The 16,690-nt window shown below is 37.2% G+C and overlaps 1 protein-coding gene across 6 annotated transcripts in view; it reads right to left on the reverse strand.

Annotated features, from left to right (window-relative positions):
* Positions 1 to 16,690, reverse strand: part of AGPS (alkylglycerone phosphate synthase) — an 80,520-nt gene that overhangs the window by 16,032 nt on the left and 47,798 nt on the right. For all 6 annotated transcript variants that reach the window (XM_040561936.1, XM_040561934.1, XM_040561939.1 and 3 more), the window contains 9 exons: positions 16,589 to 16,663; positions 14,914 to 14,985; positions 13,035 to 13,114; positions 10,101 to 10,181; positions 8,297 to 8,422; positions 6,206 to 6,314; positions 5,648 to 5,775; positions 2,937 to 2,988; positions 539 to 615 (listed from right to left, as the gene is read on the reverse strand). In XM_040561936.1, the coding sequence (XP_040417870.1) occupies positions 539 to 615; positions 2,937 to 2,988; positions 5,648 to 5,775; positions 6,206 to 6,314; positions 8,297 to 8,422; positions 10,101 to 10,181; positions 13,035 to 13,114; positions 14,914 to 14,985; positions 16,589 to 16,663 (800 nt within the window). The remainder of the gene's footprint in view (positions 1 to 538; positions 616 to 2,936; positions 2,989 to 5,647; positions 5,776 to 6,205; positions 6,315 to 8,296; positions 8,423 to 10,100; positions 10,182 to 13,034; positions 13,115 to 14,913; positions 14,986 to 16,588; positions 16,664 to 16,690) is intronic.

The following is a 16,690-nucleotide window of genomic DNA, read 5'->3' on the forward strand; positions in this document are numbered from 1 at the left end:
ATCATTAAAAATGCTTTCTCTACTCCCAGCTGGAAGTATCACTGTGCTGTATAGTACTATATAATACTGTACCCAACTGGGAGCATCTCTGAAGTGCGAGTTGCTTACACACATCAGGAGACTGAGCCCTAGCATAAGAGCTCCAGATGTGTCACCAGCTTGGAGCCTGTGTCAGTGTTACATAGCGTTTCTTTCATTTCTTGAAATGTTCCTCTTGCAGAGCTGGAAGGACTGGAATTGCAGCGGACCACAAGCTCAGTAAATTGGTTCCAGTCTCGCTCTGTCACTGCCTTACTGTTAGACAAGACACACTAATCTCATCTACAGGTGTGAAAGGTGAAAACACCTGTGAGAATCTCTCCTATGGAGTAACTCCTCAAACAGAATCTTATTTTGGATTAAACCACCCTGAGATTCTCTAACTAATCCTACAATCTGTTAGACAAACTCAGAGCTGCATGAGACAGCATACCCACAGTCTTGAATTCTATGGATAGCATGCAAAGTTTCAAGCAGTATTAAACCCCAAAACAGTTACCTTTGTGATGTAGAATTTTTTCAGTCCATCCAAAAATGATGTAAAAATGGAAGCAACTTGTGGTTTAAGAGCATGACCTTTCGCAAAAAGTAGAAAAAACGTGTTAAGATAATCAGTGCTCTTAAAATTCTAACTTCAAGGAACCAAAAAAAAGCTTGGTACATAAAATTGCAAGAATCATTCAGAGCACTTAATCATAATCAAAGGGACCTTTCTGAAGATTTCTGAAGATTTCAGAAAAGGTTTTTATTAATTTTTAAGAGGCATACATACAACTGCGCACAAATATTCCATTTGACACTTTAATTAAGGCTGTCGTAGTTTAGATCTTCACAAGTATATTGCACATGGAAAATTTTGAAAGAACACTTAATTAGTTTTATACTATAAAACTAAGCAAAACCACTGACCTTTTTTAAAGTTATGCCAAAACCACTGAAACCAATAGCCAAAAATGGTGCGAGTTGAAGAGTTAAGCAGTTTTTTCCTTAATGGTTATGTCACTTGTGCAAAATTTTCTACATAAAGCTAGTAATTGCTTCCTTAATCACATACGGAGAACTAAAATTACCAGGATATATAAATGGTGTCTTGGAGTCTGTTAAATTAACATCTCTGCCTCAGGACTGGGTTTAATTGAGATGAAAGCCTTTTACTGTTTGTTCCATTGTTTTCAGTCACAAGCAACTTCTGAACTCCCATTACTGCTTCATTTTTACAGTCTTGCATCTGGCCTACACGCTGTGAGCCCAATTCATAAAAAAAGTTATGCACCATTTACACAATACTTCCTTCTAAAATACTTCACGAAGTATTTCCTCCTGAATAAAGCACGAATTTCAGTAATTCATTTGCCTCCTTCCCTCTTCCGTAAAGAGGTACTCTCCCTGCAGATATGAGAAAATGCCAAGGAATAGGCCTCCAAGCACACTTAAGTGAGGATACAAAAGCAGCAGATAACAAAAGGACATTAATTTATTAAAACACGATCTGTAAAAACTAGTGGAGTTAAGCCTACTTAATAAAACCACAAGAAAAACTTAAGAGTCACTTTTTGCAGATGATTGTATAAGCCGCAACATCAGATCAAAGCCAAAGAAAAGATCTATTTATCTAGGGTTGGACTTAAAGCTTATAATTGGTCAAGCTTCCTCCCAAATAAAAATAAAGAAGTGCATCTGCCTTCTGTTGTACATGTTTGTGAGAGAGTACAACACAGTGATGACCAAAGCAGGCAGCAATGCTTGCTGGGCTCTCAGGTGTTACAGATACTAACTTGGTTCAAGAAACAACTTTCTCACCTCCAGATTAAAGCCATTTAAAGTCAAGATTCATTACTGAGACTTTTCTCGAAAACAGGTATCAGATTCTGACTTGTTCTCGTAGTATTAACATTGAGGTTATCAAGGTCAATCACAATTCACTTTTTCATCTTCTGTGCCTAATCAAAATTGCATGGCCTAGGAAGTGCTTTGAGTCCTATGAACTACTAGTTGTGTGTTGTGGAACTTTAGGTTCTCTCAAAGAGGGCCCTGAGCCAGAACACATCTTTTGCCAAAGTTTCTACCGTTAAAAATGACAGCTTTCCATTAAAAAGGGCTCAAAAATGATTGCTTTGCATGTCTGACATCGTCCTATTTATGTAATGTCTAGCTTTAGTAACACTCTAGTAGCTTCACTGACTTTCTATACTTAAAAAAAATAAAAAAGCCAACAGCTTAGTTCTGTTTGCATACAGTTATGGTATTTACCACATCTGAACTTTTTTAAAAAAAAAAGCCAGACAGCTCATTTTCAACATGTGTCATTGCCTCACCCCCGCCCAAACAATCATTGTCACATTAGAATATTTTCAAAACAAACTGCTACTTCTCAGGAATCTGTACACACTGTGACGCTCTTAGGAAATTTACATCAACCAATTTTAACCAACCAACTTACCTTCAAAGTAAGATGCCTGCATTCCGAATCTCCCCTGCACTCTGATACCCAACTTCTTCTTAATATTCTTCACAACCAAATGTTTCAAGAACAATATTTACAAAACTATCATTTCCACTCCTTTAGAGCAGAATAGAGGTAGTGCCTCCAGTATTTCAAAATTCCCAGAAGACTATGTGCTGTTAAATGGAAAGGTTGCAAAAAAATCTTACACATCTATATGCACAGCAAGGCTCTTTACTAACTATTGTAGTTGACAGCATTTTTCTAGAGGCTAAGACACATTTCTGTTTCTGAAAGTACATATTATAGCATTACCTGGAATTTGAATGTAGGGATCGTTGCCTTCTTTGTCTAGTTTTGAGCAAAAGAATTCCCAAATGATACAGACTTCAAATACTAAGACAATCAAAGCTCTTGGGAACAGGTATCCACCTGAGAAAATCTACCTACTTACCAAACTGAAACTGTGCATTGTCAACAAGGCGAATTGATGCAGGAGCACATCTCTTGGAGGCAGAGTTAGGGGAGTGAGAGGAAGGAAGAATAAAAGGTTTATGAACAGATGTGCCAAAAATCATGACAGCGACATTTTCATTTAAAAAGAGAATAGAAGAAGCAAACTTAAGAGATCTATGGCCATTATCATCATTGAAAATTGATAAACTTGTTTTCATTTGAGAAGCAACACCTATTAGGCATGTCTAAATATAATGCATTGAGAATTTTCAGTTTACACTCAAGGCAACACAGGCATAACCCCAAGATCTTTAACCTTCAAGTACTGAATGTTTTTCTATAAAATAGCTGTATTGCCATAATGCACTGAAGATACCACATTTGATTAGAGTATCGAGCTTATGCTGCTATGTAATCACAAATATATATACATTACAAATACATTGAAAAGAGACTAACTATTGTGGGTTAACCCCAGTAGGCAGTTAAGCATCACACAGCTGTTCACTCCCTTTCCTCCAGTGGGGTGGAGAAAGAGAACCAGAAAGGCACAAGTGAGAAAACTTATAGGTTGAGATAAAGGTGGATGAACAGGTAAAAGGGAAATAAAAACATGAAAACAAGTGATGCAAAGGCAATTGCTCACCACCAGCCAACCGCTGCCCAGCTAGTCCCCAAGCAATGGTAACTCCTGAGGAAATTCCCCCAGCTTTATTGCTGCGCTTGACATCATGTGGTATGGAATCTCTCTCTGGTTGATTTGGACCAACTGTCCCAGTTGCATTACCTACAAACTTTTTGCCCACCCCCTAACTACTACGGGAACAGAGTAGTAAATGTAGAAAGCCTTGCCACTGCATAAACACTCTTCAGCAACAGCTAAAACCTTAGTGTGTATCAACACTGTTTTGGTCACAAATCCAAACATAGCATCATATGGGCCGCTATGAGCAAAATAACTCCGCTCAGACCCGGTACACTAAAGTTCTGTCATCAGGTCACAATTAAAATCCGTGCCTGGGTTCAATCAAAACTATGCTCTATATAGAAGTCTGAAAAACAGTAAGAATAGCTGCCTTCTGCTAAGCAAGCTTCTAGGTCATACATATGCTTACAACATGCAATCTGTGATGGCTGTGTTCAGTCATGTAATGAAATATATAGCTAGAGGAATACAACAAAGCATGGATTTTAGGCTAGCCTTCACCTAATCACAAAGATATAGAAGTATTCCTCTATCACTTAATTTGATACATGTTCACCCTCCATCACATTGCTAATGTATATTTTGTCACACAACAGGAAAAAGGACACAAGGAGAAAGTAAAATAATATCTTACCAGGCAGGTTGACAGAAAAAGGCTGGATGAGTGGTTTTAAAGACACCAACCCAGCCTACAACCTGCAGGTAGCTTTTTCTTACATAAAAGTAGACTAATAAATACAAAAAATAGCTTTTCTGTTAGAGATCTTTGTAACTGCTAAAAAGATTGATGTGAGCAGCACCAAAAGAAAAGAATAAGTAGTTCAGACTTTAGTAAGCAGTGAAACAGAAGTAGCAACAGAAGCTTAGAAATGGAACAACATCAGCAGCTAATATTGTGGGTTTTTTTCCTCTTCTAAACCCATAGTTAGGGAATAGACACTAGTTCCCTAATTGACTTAAAATGTTGATCAGCCATACAATTAAGCATTCCGAAACAGTCTGCTTAGATACCTTTAATAGGAAGAACAAGCACTAGCAGTAGAAGCATGTGACAGAAGAACTGGCAAGTGCTGCTGAATAGCATATACATGTCATTCACATACCAGTTTGAACATCTGGCTTGGAACATTAAGTCATTAATTTAGACCCATCACTGGAAAAATGTAAAGCTGTATTTAGTTTGGCATTAATTAAAACATTTCTGAAATTACTTCCCCAATTCAGGATATATATTCCTCCTTTCACAGAAGTGATTTGGTACGTTTTGCACAGTGCCAAGGAAAGTTAGCCTAGGATGATAAAGAAAGAGGCTAGCCAGTGTAAGATTTGCTCGGAAGCAGAGCCATCGGGAAAAACATTACAATTTGAATACCCGTGTCCAAGTTTTGTTACTTGAAATCCACTTCCCTGTTGTCTGATCATGCTACTCAGAAGGCTCTACTTAAATACTAACACATAAGTACAATTCCACCTTAAAACAGCCAGCTCATCTGAATACACTGCCGTGCTTCAGGTAGTGCTTTCTATCCCCTGTAAACACAGGTCACATCCTTCCACTGCATGACTTTTGTTCCTTTTCACTTTAGAACCATGAATTCAACTGTCCTTTACTTGCATGCTGCAACTGAATTCCTCTAAATACTGGTCACTTTTTACATAGCCTTAAATGAATCTCAGGATAAAGCTCTTCACTGAAGAAGATACAGAGCCAAAATCTCTGTGCTGAGATATGCTAACAACTCCCACTTTTTAAAAAGAAGTCATCAGAAGGCATATCCACAATTTGGCTAAGAATGCCAAGCAAATGATGGTCATGATCAATCATCCATCGCATCATTTCCAAAAGCCTCGTTGGCCATACATACTTATGAGGTTCATATCCTCTCAACTCCTTTCCAGTAATTGGTAATTTAGACTAGAGCATCAGCATACTTCTAGTCCTAGATCCTGGACTAGTTAGAACCAGCGTTCTTGCATGAATTCAGCATAAAGCTTCTCCTTACCTGCTTTGCCACTTCCCTCAAGCAGGCCACCCCTCGTTCAAAGTTGGGGAAGACCACAGAGCCATACTTCTGGTATTCAGGGAGTGGGCGAATCTTTATTGTAACTTCAGTGACCACTCCCAACGTTCCTTCAGAAGAAAAGGAAAACTCAGTAGTAAAGCGCTGCAAGACGGAATTCTTGCAAATCACACAACTTAACTAGTGTTTACCATAGTGTTATGAAGTACCCTAAGTCAGAAGTCCCAAAAATTCAGTACTGCAGTAGTAAGCAATTTGTTCCTGACAATTTACATGGTGAATTCTTACAAACACCCTCTAAATCATGATGTCTACAGTAGATGTGTACAGTAACTCCACAGATCTGTTTTAAGCACTTTTCAGAGTTGCATAACTTTGGTCCTAAAAAAGGTCTCAATGTATCATCCTAACACAAAACTTCATGCCTGCAGAATGCCACCCATAGACACACCAGAAGCAACAGCATTACATATGCTCAAACCATCAAGCCATTATAGAAGCTGAATTAAGATGCACTTATGTGAAGTTACTGAGTTATACCTTCCGATCCCATAATGAAGTGATGGATATCGGGTCCTGTTGACATGCGAGGTACTTGACAGTTTTTTTCAACTATTCCTCTGGGAGTTACCATTTTTATATGAATCACCTGTTTAAACAATATACAATGACTATACATACTAGCATTAAACACAGATTTTTTTTTGTATGATATTTATTTTTTATCAAGCATGACATGCATTTTATACAGTTCAGCTCTGCAGACTTCATACTTTCTGTAGGCAGCCCCAAAAGAACTTTCAGGATGACCTCAGGACTGTTACAAACAATTATCTCTAATGCAGCATGGTTTGCCCACACAACAGATTGCTCCAAGTTCTATGCCAAATCCAATCAATTGTTGGCCACAAGCAGACAGTACCAGTTAAGGCTGTTTTGTTTCTCAGTGTAGACAGTGCTCGCCATGAATACTAGCATTTAAATTCACAACACACACAATACTGCAGAGAGGAAAAAAAGATGGCTTGCAGCAGAAGAAATGTTATTTCTTGCTTAAGTTTTGCTTTAGAACTGTTGCTTGATAAAGCTAATCTAATTTAGACATCAGCTGCTACAGAAATACTTCTACTAGGAAGAAGGAAAACAGTGAAATACACTGTCAATATTACATATGTATCAGTCTTACTGAAGACTTAAGATTTTGTTTTTATTCTGTACTAATTTCTTTAAAAAAAAAACCTTCCTTGGTGCAAGTGAAGCTTTCAACTACAGTAAAATTACTGCATTTCAACCAGTGGCATTAAAAATTTCAGGCACATGTAGCTAAGTAATTTTCATCCTGTTCTGAATTGTTCAAGAATTTTGTTATATGTATTTTATGAACTGGTGATTCTGTAACAAGTGGATTTTAGGCAGCTTATATAACACATTATTTCTAGATGTAAGATTTTCTCAGAAAGTAAACACCTCCCCAAAACTTTCTCACTGTGACATTAGGAAACATGAACGTTTCTGAGTCAACTTTCAAACCTATCCCCTCCTAATGAAAATTTCAGAAGCTACATTTTAGTCTGAAGTTATGCTCCTGCGATAGAAAAGCCTTCTGCTTCACATTTCCCAATCCAAGAAAAACAACACCAGACAGGAACACTTCAGGCAGTAGGGTACAGATGATACAAGTGCTAGCAGTTTTAGTTCAACAAGACCTACTGAATAAAAACTACTTATTTGCTGCCAAGCTCATTCGCTGATAGTAAAGTGTTTGTTCTGTGCACAGAACAGACATGTTTGTGAACTACAAGATGATGAAAAAGCCTGAGGTGTTAAAGATACGACTCAAAAAGTGTGCTGCAGGAAAGGGAAGGGAAAAAGAGGCAAGGAAGGGCTATTATGAGAAAGAGCTAGAAGTTCAAAGCAAGGAGGCAGGATTTGACTTCGGGATACTCACTAAAACAGAAAAAGTATTTTTTAATTCAAAATGCTTTAGGAAACAATTTACCTGGTTGAATATGAAGATGAACCATTTTAATGCTTAAAACAGATTTAAGAGTAGAATACTGCCATTCCCAGTCCCTTGCTTCCTTCCTCATTGCCCCCACATACTATGCAGTGGGATTACAATTCACTGTTGTGTGCACACAGGATCAATTAGATCAGTGTGCTGATTTGAAGAAAAACAATCTACTAGCCTACGGAAGTGGGAAGGCAGATGGAACTAGCTTGCTGTCAACATGTAGTGATTCCACCAGACAACTTCAAGAAAGCACAACAGGTAGGAGAGAGCATGCACCTTTTGAAACTACCCTACATATTTAACAGAATTATTACACTGGATTAATAGAGAGCATGAAACAGTGGAAGAAGGCAGCAAGGACAGGATAAGACAACACAGTTCCTGAAGCTAGCCAGTGGGTACCAAAGTGAAGCTTTTAGATAAGCAATAATGCTTATTAGTACTAATACCAAAAGCTAGCAAACAAGCTCCTGAGTCAAGATTTGATGCCAAAACTGTATCACTTGTTAACAGAACTGCAGTGTATTCTCCCTTCTCCCTCTCACTTGATGTCATTACACAAGTTAAACCACCAACCAAAAGAGTAATTAATTAGAAAAAGTATTAGAAATATTTACCAGATCTTCAATGTTTCCGTAGATGTTTTTTTTCATGCCTGATGCTCGTGTTGCTACCCATCCTCCTAGTGAACTGAACTCCATGGAGTCTGGTTCATGGCCTGTACAGAAGCCACTTTCACCAAGCTGAAGAGAGTAAAAATACATTCTACAGAGCTTGCATTTGCTTAGTATTGAATATTTTAGGTTTATTTTCTTTAAAAGAGCAAATATCCTGATAACACACACAATTATTCAGGCGCAAATTTTGTCTTTGATATATAAATGAAATGCAAATTGATTCTGCTCCTCCTGGGTATATGTTGTGCTATATATCAACCTATAATACTCCTCCTCCATATTTTAAAACTAAGACCTCTATTGTTTGTAAGAAGGTGAGAATTCAGATACATACAGAAAAAAATCATAACTAAGTAACTGCCAACTTTGCACAAATGCTGCCAATAAATAAGGCACTTAATCTCTTGTTCTTTCCATTCTAATGTGATATGCAGCAGGTCTGCAGAAAACGTGAGCAAATTGCCTGTACTTAATTCTCTCAAGGAGTGATGTGTTTTAATATACAGCCATCTGGTTGGGCTTCCTGTATGCAACGCTGTCAACTATTTGTGATGCAGATCACGCATTCCTGTACATTAAGTAGTCACTTGTTTCTCATTTTTCTGTATTAGCTTGGCTTTGCCATCTGCACAGCACCTGAGGTTGATTGGATGCCCTTAGAATTGCAATACCAAAACTGTTGGACAGAAAGAATTAAAGACCCAGCACTTTCACATTAAGTGATAACTGTGTTAGTGTTTGAGATGATCAATTTGTACTGGGCAACTCAAATACCCACATCCAAGTAGATACCACATAATGTGGCTTATTAACTATGTTCTGTACCACGAAGTGATTCTAACTTTAGTGATTGAAAGTTATATCTATGTAATGTCTATGGTGACTCATCCAGCTCATGGTCCTTTCTCTTACTGGAAGAGCTTGTGACTTTAAGTGCTTCCTGATCACATTAGGGAAGTGTTGAAGCCTTGTCATACCCTCAGAGGACAAGAAGTTTGCTTCAGTCACAGCTTACAGATGTCTACAAGTTGTACAAACACAAGCACAGCAAGAGACCATGTTTTTGAATACTTGTAACTGACTGGGCATGCACAAAGCAGTAGATCCAAACTCATGCGAATTACACGTTCCACCTACCTGCCACCAGAACTCAATTTCTTCCCTCCAAGCCTTGCCTGTTTCAACTACCTGTACTTACCACATGTTCATAGTATTGACCTTTGAGGTTTTTTTGTTTGTTTGTTTGTTTTACCCTACTCATCTCTATCTTGCTCATGCTGCCCTAATGTGAAAATCCCTCTGTGTTCTAGTTAACACTAGCAAGCTGCAAAACAGTCTTTCAAGCAGTTCCCTTTGCTGCACTGTCCAAATGCGTATCTGCATTCTATCTGTATTTCAGTGGAAGTTTGCACAGGTGTTAATCATCACAGTACTCAAATTGTAGTACACAAAACAAGCACAATGTGTCACGCCTGGCAACCACAAGAGTATATCCAAGGTCTGAAGTAGAAAGCATAGTGACAATTCATAGGATGTAACAACTTAGTGTACATGTCTTTTGCGGCTACATCTAAAAGAAAAATTGTAATTTAAAAATGTGTATCAAATACAGCATCCAACGTGGTTCCTAACTATGCACGTAATGTTCATAACCATGTATGTAATGCAGCGATTTAGACAAGATATGAGGAACAACAAAGAATGATATGGAGAAATACCAGATGTTTGACAAGTTAAAAAATACCTGTTTTTCCAAATCTTGTCCAACAATGCCAGCTTCCACACACGCTGTTAAGTTTTTCTCATCTATCCAGAGAATCCGATTCTGTTGGAAAGCCAATCAAAACTAAGAATCAGTGTTAAAGATTTTTGTTTATTTCCTTCCCTAATGCTACATGATCAAAAATACTTGGTCATATAAGTTACTGTTAATACAGTTCCAGTTATTACAGCAGCAGAAGCTGAGCGCTCACTCCCTCACACAGTGATACAACAGGTTACAATTCACAAAGTCACTATTGTAAGTGAATAACATTATAGTTATTACTCAATTCATACTGGGAACGTTTACAGAAACAGTGCAGAAAATCCAGAAAATATTAAGCCAAAACTCCTACAGATATTAAGCAATACAACATTTTTCCACAATGAACACAATTTAAGGTGCCTGAATCCAAATATGTGGACATTGGATATACGCCAAGGAAAGTATTCTTGAGTATAATCCCTGAGTTAAACAGACTGAATGGGACGAAAGATATGCTACAGGATGTCAGAGAATGTACACACTGAAGAAACTGAAAACCTGGAAGGATTATACCATTTTACTGACCCATCAGCATAATCTACTAAACAGGGAAAGAAGCAAACACTAAATGATACACTAAGAGTAATTATCAATGAGGACAATCCACGTGAAGTAGAAACTTAAATCTGTTTTTAGCTCTGTGTATAGCAAGAATGCCACAGAAGCTTCAGCTTCAGTTCTTCACTGATAAGTAATTGTAGAGTTATTATCCAGGACTGAGAGTTCAGAAAAAAACAGCTTTATGAAGATAAATCAGTAGAAAAAGGAAACATGCAACAACCCTTTACTTTGCAAATTCTGGAACAGACTACAGCATAAATACTGTATTTATATTAACATGACATCACAGAAATGAAAATAATAGTATGTGTACTATGTACTATGTCTGTCTCCCTGAATAAAGCTAATATCACTCATTTTCAACAAGAATTACCATCTGAAGGACCACTAGAGCCACATTTTTACATTTATATATACTACCATATACTAAGTGTAGATATTACACATTCACACAGTGACTTGGTAGGTAAACTGCTGGCAGTTTGGTTATTCAACTTCAGCATCTTTCAGAAGTCTTAATTATCATACAGAACTTAAGCCTTGACTTGTTGACAAAAAATACATCAAGCTTCATTTGCCAAAAACAACACTGCCCAACATTCTTCACATTTCTGGATACAGTTCTTCTACAGTCATGTATGCAGTTTCCATATAATACAGCTAAAAACTCACTATTTCTTAATGCTTACAGTATTTATGCTCTGAACTACATGCTCCGTGGTGCATTAGAGCTGTCTACTGCAGCAGAAGACTGCTGATTCACCTTTTACTCAAAGACATTTTATTTTTATATGTATGCCCAAATTGATGTCAGATGAGAAGTTTATTATTGAAATCAACAAATTTCATGAAAATGAAAGGATACAGGGGAGCTCCTACAAGTGTTCCAAATCACTTCTATGGCACTTGTATAATTTTGCATTATTATATTGCATAGAAGGAGAACAGCTCTAGCTTCAGTTTGCCTTGCTTTCTCAAGTGGCAAATGTGGACATTTTGTAGTCCAGCTTAAACTATGAACAATTAACTTTAAAACAATTCTCTCCCCTCAATAGCAAGCTGTTTTAACTCTGAAAACACTTTCAGTTTCAACATGGACTACTTAACTGATCTGAGATGCTACATAAATGAGTTTTTATGCAACACAGACCCTACATGTAAGACAAAGATAACCATTAACTGCCTATTAAAACAGTAAAACTTGTCTGATCAACTTAATTGCCCCGGGAGTGCTTTCCACCCTAGTTTCTTTATTTTCACTCCACATCAATGACCACAAAAATTGCTTGGCAGCATTATTCAAGATGCATTCAAAAAAGCGGTCTGTTTCCTGACCTGATATATATAATTACATGTCTAGCCAACACAAAAGGATCATAGCAGGAGTTTAGTACATTCCTCTTCCACCCCCAAACCAGACATTAGTCAAAGCTGTGGGCGATGAGTCAGTAAGTTCAAACAAAGGCCTGAGCCAATATTGTACTCTGAATTTCACCCCATAGGTGAATGAAGAGTTTCCTTCAATGCACAACTACTGCCTTGTAGAAGAAAAGTCACTTTGTAGCCAGAAACACTCAGAAGCTACTAACTTAACCCAACCATCATGGAATAAGCAGAAAAAAGGGAGCCAAAACCCAGGTATTACTTGAAGGATAAAGGAGTTAAGTTCTGCAGGAGCTAAGAAACAGTACAGCTTAACATTAAGAGACACAGAGCTGTTTCTGAAGCATCTCATTACTATGTAACCACAAAATGGTCATTTTACAACTATAGAAGTTCTTTATAAAGGAAAGCTGAGAACTAGGACTAAATTTGACAGAACTTAATTTCCGGAATGCCGTAAAACTATGAACCTCACGTTCTTGAGATGATATCTACACAAATTCCAGATTTTTATTTTATTTCTTAAAAAAGTTAATCCTGCAGGTTGAGTTATAGATATTACACCATCTTATCATCCTTCACTGTTGAAGTATATTTTTAGGTCTGTAGAAAACAGCGTAATTTACAAGAACAAATAGCTTCCTCCTAGACTTTCACTTAACTCTGACAATTCCAATATAGAAGAATAGTATCTTCCTCTGATTTTGACTTAAGTAAAGCTGCCACAAGAAGGTTCAACAGTAGGAATTTTTTTTTTCTAAGTACACAGGTCATATAAAGTACAGGGCTAGCTTAAACAAAATATCACTTTAACTGAAGGAGCAGTGATTTAATCATACATGGTACAAGTTAATACTTACATCTCAGATTTGTTCTTCAACAAAGAAAGAAATTTCAACTTTTTTTCCCCCCAGAAGAGATACATACCATTTGCGATGTATCCAGTGAGACAATTGTTCTTTTTTCTTCTTCAGGGCATTCAAGGGCACTAGAGACACTTGTTCCCCCTGAAAATATGCGAGGGATATTGCAATTGTAAAATTCTCAGGTAACCTTTTCCCCACATACCCATCCTTCTCTCCCTCATTTCGAACATTGAGCTTAATAAAGTAAGATCACTGAAATTAACTGTTTGAAGCTAATGATTAATATTCTAAAGCTGTCCTTCTGAATTGAGAGTTTCACAAAATCAAGGCAACACTGTAGCAAACAGAAGGCTTTAACAGCTCTTGATAACAAACCATGAAATTGTGACCATCTCATCTGCTGCTGTAAAGCCTGGAGCAGAATTTACAAGCAGGGAGGGATAAGAAATGAAGCCACCCAAGAAACAGAGATAGCCGTTTCTATGTATTCTTCTGAGAGCACTACAAAGGGCACTACAGCCCACTTTCTAGGTGGAAGTGAAGAGGTCTACTTAATTTAGGAATGCAAGACTTACCTGAAAGCAAGAAACAAACTGAAAGAGTGTAACTATAAATATGGATGAATAAAAACAAATACCAAACTTCTCTGGCGGTTTCTAGTGCATCTTCATTGCATGTTGCAGAACAGTGTCCAAGAAGCCTTTGGCTTCTCAAAGACTCCAAAAGCCATAGGAAAAAAAGAGACTAGAATACTACAGAGAAGAACAAGCAGCGGCAAGTACAGAGATGGTGCCAGCTAATAAAACACGAGTACTCTTCAGCTGCATCAAGACACATCATCTTTGTTTCCAATAACAGGAAAGATGATATTTTAATACCAACCCCTACAATAGCTTTGGAAGTTGACCGTAGTTAAATATACCAGATTAGACAAAATCTGAAGATCTTCCTGTATCCCCATCAGTGAACATGATCTAGTCAATATTTCTGCTCTCACCTATACTCATTTACTGGTACCAAAGATGATTTGTAGCAGTCATACAGCTCTCCAAGTGTATCTGGCAAGCATTTTAGGGAGAAACAAGCATCATATCAAACTAATGGAGCCGAAATGACGTTTATATTCTCAAATAGTAAACATCCTTCCTACATGAGCCTGCAGCATAAGCACCAAGGCCTAGACTTATCACACAGAATTAAGAGTTCTTGACAAAACACTTTTTACAGAAATAAGCTTGTGAGAGCCAACATCCCATGTTACCTGCTGTCCAAGTCAAAACCAGGTAACTCACACTACCTCAGCGGGTTTAGAGGAAACAACATACACAATTAATAATGTGAGCTTCCTTAGAAGTTATTTAGACTGAAAAGGACCCAGATTATACAGGCTTTTGCTTATGTTCTACAAAACCCAGAACATTTCCTGAAAACCCCTTACAAGAGAAACATCTATTCTAACTTCCAAGTTGATTAGTGTCTAAAAAGAAATTAGAATTATGGTTAACAATTTTGCAAAATTGTGTCTGACAACTATCCTCCTTGGACCTATGAGATTCAACGATACACTGCACTCTGATGAACAAACTAATTTATAGGTGTTTGTGGGAACAGAGCACAAGAAATGTATCCAAAAAATACCTTAAACATAGATAATTGTCTCTCTTATTTCCTAGAAGAGTTCCAAGCACAGAGGTAGATTTCAACCTCTTATAACCTCTCCTTACACCCCTAATATTCATGGTTTTTACACTTCTGACTTTTGCTAAACTGAATAGAGCAGCTTTTAATACTGCAAGAAAATTGACAGCACTCAATGTACTGCTAATAGATCTAACTTTTGAACTATAGATACATTACTAAAACTGCAGATTTAATTGAATTGAAGTACAATACTTTTGCACTAGTGATTTTAAACAGATTTGAGATTTAATAATACTTACCACCAAATGGTATTATGCAGAGATTATGTTTACATGCTAATTCCACAATTTTAACTACATCTTCATGGCAAACTAAAAACAAACAAACAACAAACAGTTAAAAAGAGGATTTGGACTTATTACTGTTGCTTAAATATCAAGAGTCTAGATACTCAGCAGCTCCTCTTCTGACACCAGAAAGGAAGACATTTCAAAGAGGTAGACACTAAAGGGCTGGACCAAAAATTAGCAAAGCTCTACAGTAAAAGAATTGTTTCACATCTAAATTATAAAGAAATTACTATAGACTTGGTCACTGCTCACAGATTGAGACCTTCTGGGAATTCTCAGGGCAAGACGGGCTACCAAACAGTTAACAATTGAGGTATCTTGGAGAACAAGTTAAGTTCAAAGCTTTATTGAAAATAGGTTGTCCAATCTATTTTAAATGAAATTAATCCTTTTTGAGAGCTGAGCAACAAATATTTTTCTTCCTGGTTGACGTTCCATTTCAAAAGTAGACCTACTGGTCAAATTTACTTTTTCAGAATGTATTGTACATCAGGTCAAAGGCGGAAGCAGAAATGCACGTGCACAGGGAAGGAAAAGGACTATCAAATAAAGATCAGATGTAACACGTACCTGAGTGTTTGCAAACAGCAGAGAATAAGCAAGACTGACTACATAGGCTTACAAACTCTGGCTATTTTGCTCTGGCCATACAGATCAGCTCTAAACCAATACAGTCATTTTATTTCAGTTGCTTTCAGAGCTGCACAAAATAAAGTGGAGTGGTAATGAACGCTGTTCATAGTCACCAATGCTGTCATGTCAGTAACTGTCCTCAAATCTTCAGAAGCATCTTACAGCGTCTCTTTTTATCCTTCCCATGCAATTTTGTTTTCCTAAATAAAGTATGAAAACTGAGCTAAGACTAATCTTGGGGTTTCTAATACAGTGCAGCTATTGAAATTTCAGAAAGTAATAAAAGGAAAAAGAAAAGTTGGATTCATACAGCTTAGGTACTTAGACCAGGTGCCTTTTTCATTAGCTACTGAAGAACAGCACATGGAAAGTAGGTCCTAGTGACCTGAGAAATCTGACTTGCAAACAGAAAATTCACGAGTTAGCACATAAAGTTTTATCAGTTTAGATATTTGTCTTCTACTAGATAAAACCAAGCATTACTTTCTGCTACACGTTCTTACCTACAACGGCATTAGCGATTATTCTGTTCTATTTAAAATGGGTCTAGCCTGTACTCAAGATTGCACTGCCATTTCTTCAAGTCAATGATCCTTTGTAAAGTCTTCTGATTGGAGTCACAGGTGTCGTACTTTTAGAATTACTTTTAAAGAACTGCATGTCATAAGACCAAATTCTTTAATACAAAGATTTCACCACCTTCCTATCATCACATTCTCCTTTAAAAACAAGATTTAGGGTGTCATTTAGACAACTATTCTTGCTGCACATACAAGTTCACAATATGCTGTGGTTACTCAAGTCATGAATTCAGCTTTCATCTGAAACTTCAACTACATTTAATAATGAATTCAACTTCCTCATGAAGCGAATCCTTTAGGTTCTCTAAAGATGAGTTAAGTCAATGAACAAAGATAGCTTCCCCATGACAAGAAAGCACAAGAATTCAGAAACAGTTGAGAAGGAAGAAGAAAAAAATAGTTAAGCTTACCAGGCCATACAACTATATCAGGAATTCTCTTAAACATTCCTTCCCTGAGAACAAATATCTCATGTAGGCAGTGACCTGAAGCACAAACAATAAGTTAACAAG

Source organism: Cygnus olor, chromosome 6 (assembly GCF_009769625.2).
Source record: "Cygnus olor isolate bCygOlo1 chromosome 6, bCygOlo1.pri.v2, whole genome shotgun sequence".
Taxonomy (NCBI): Eukaryota; Metazoa; Chordata; class Aves; order Anseriformes; family Anatidae; genus Cygnus; species Cygnus olor.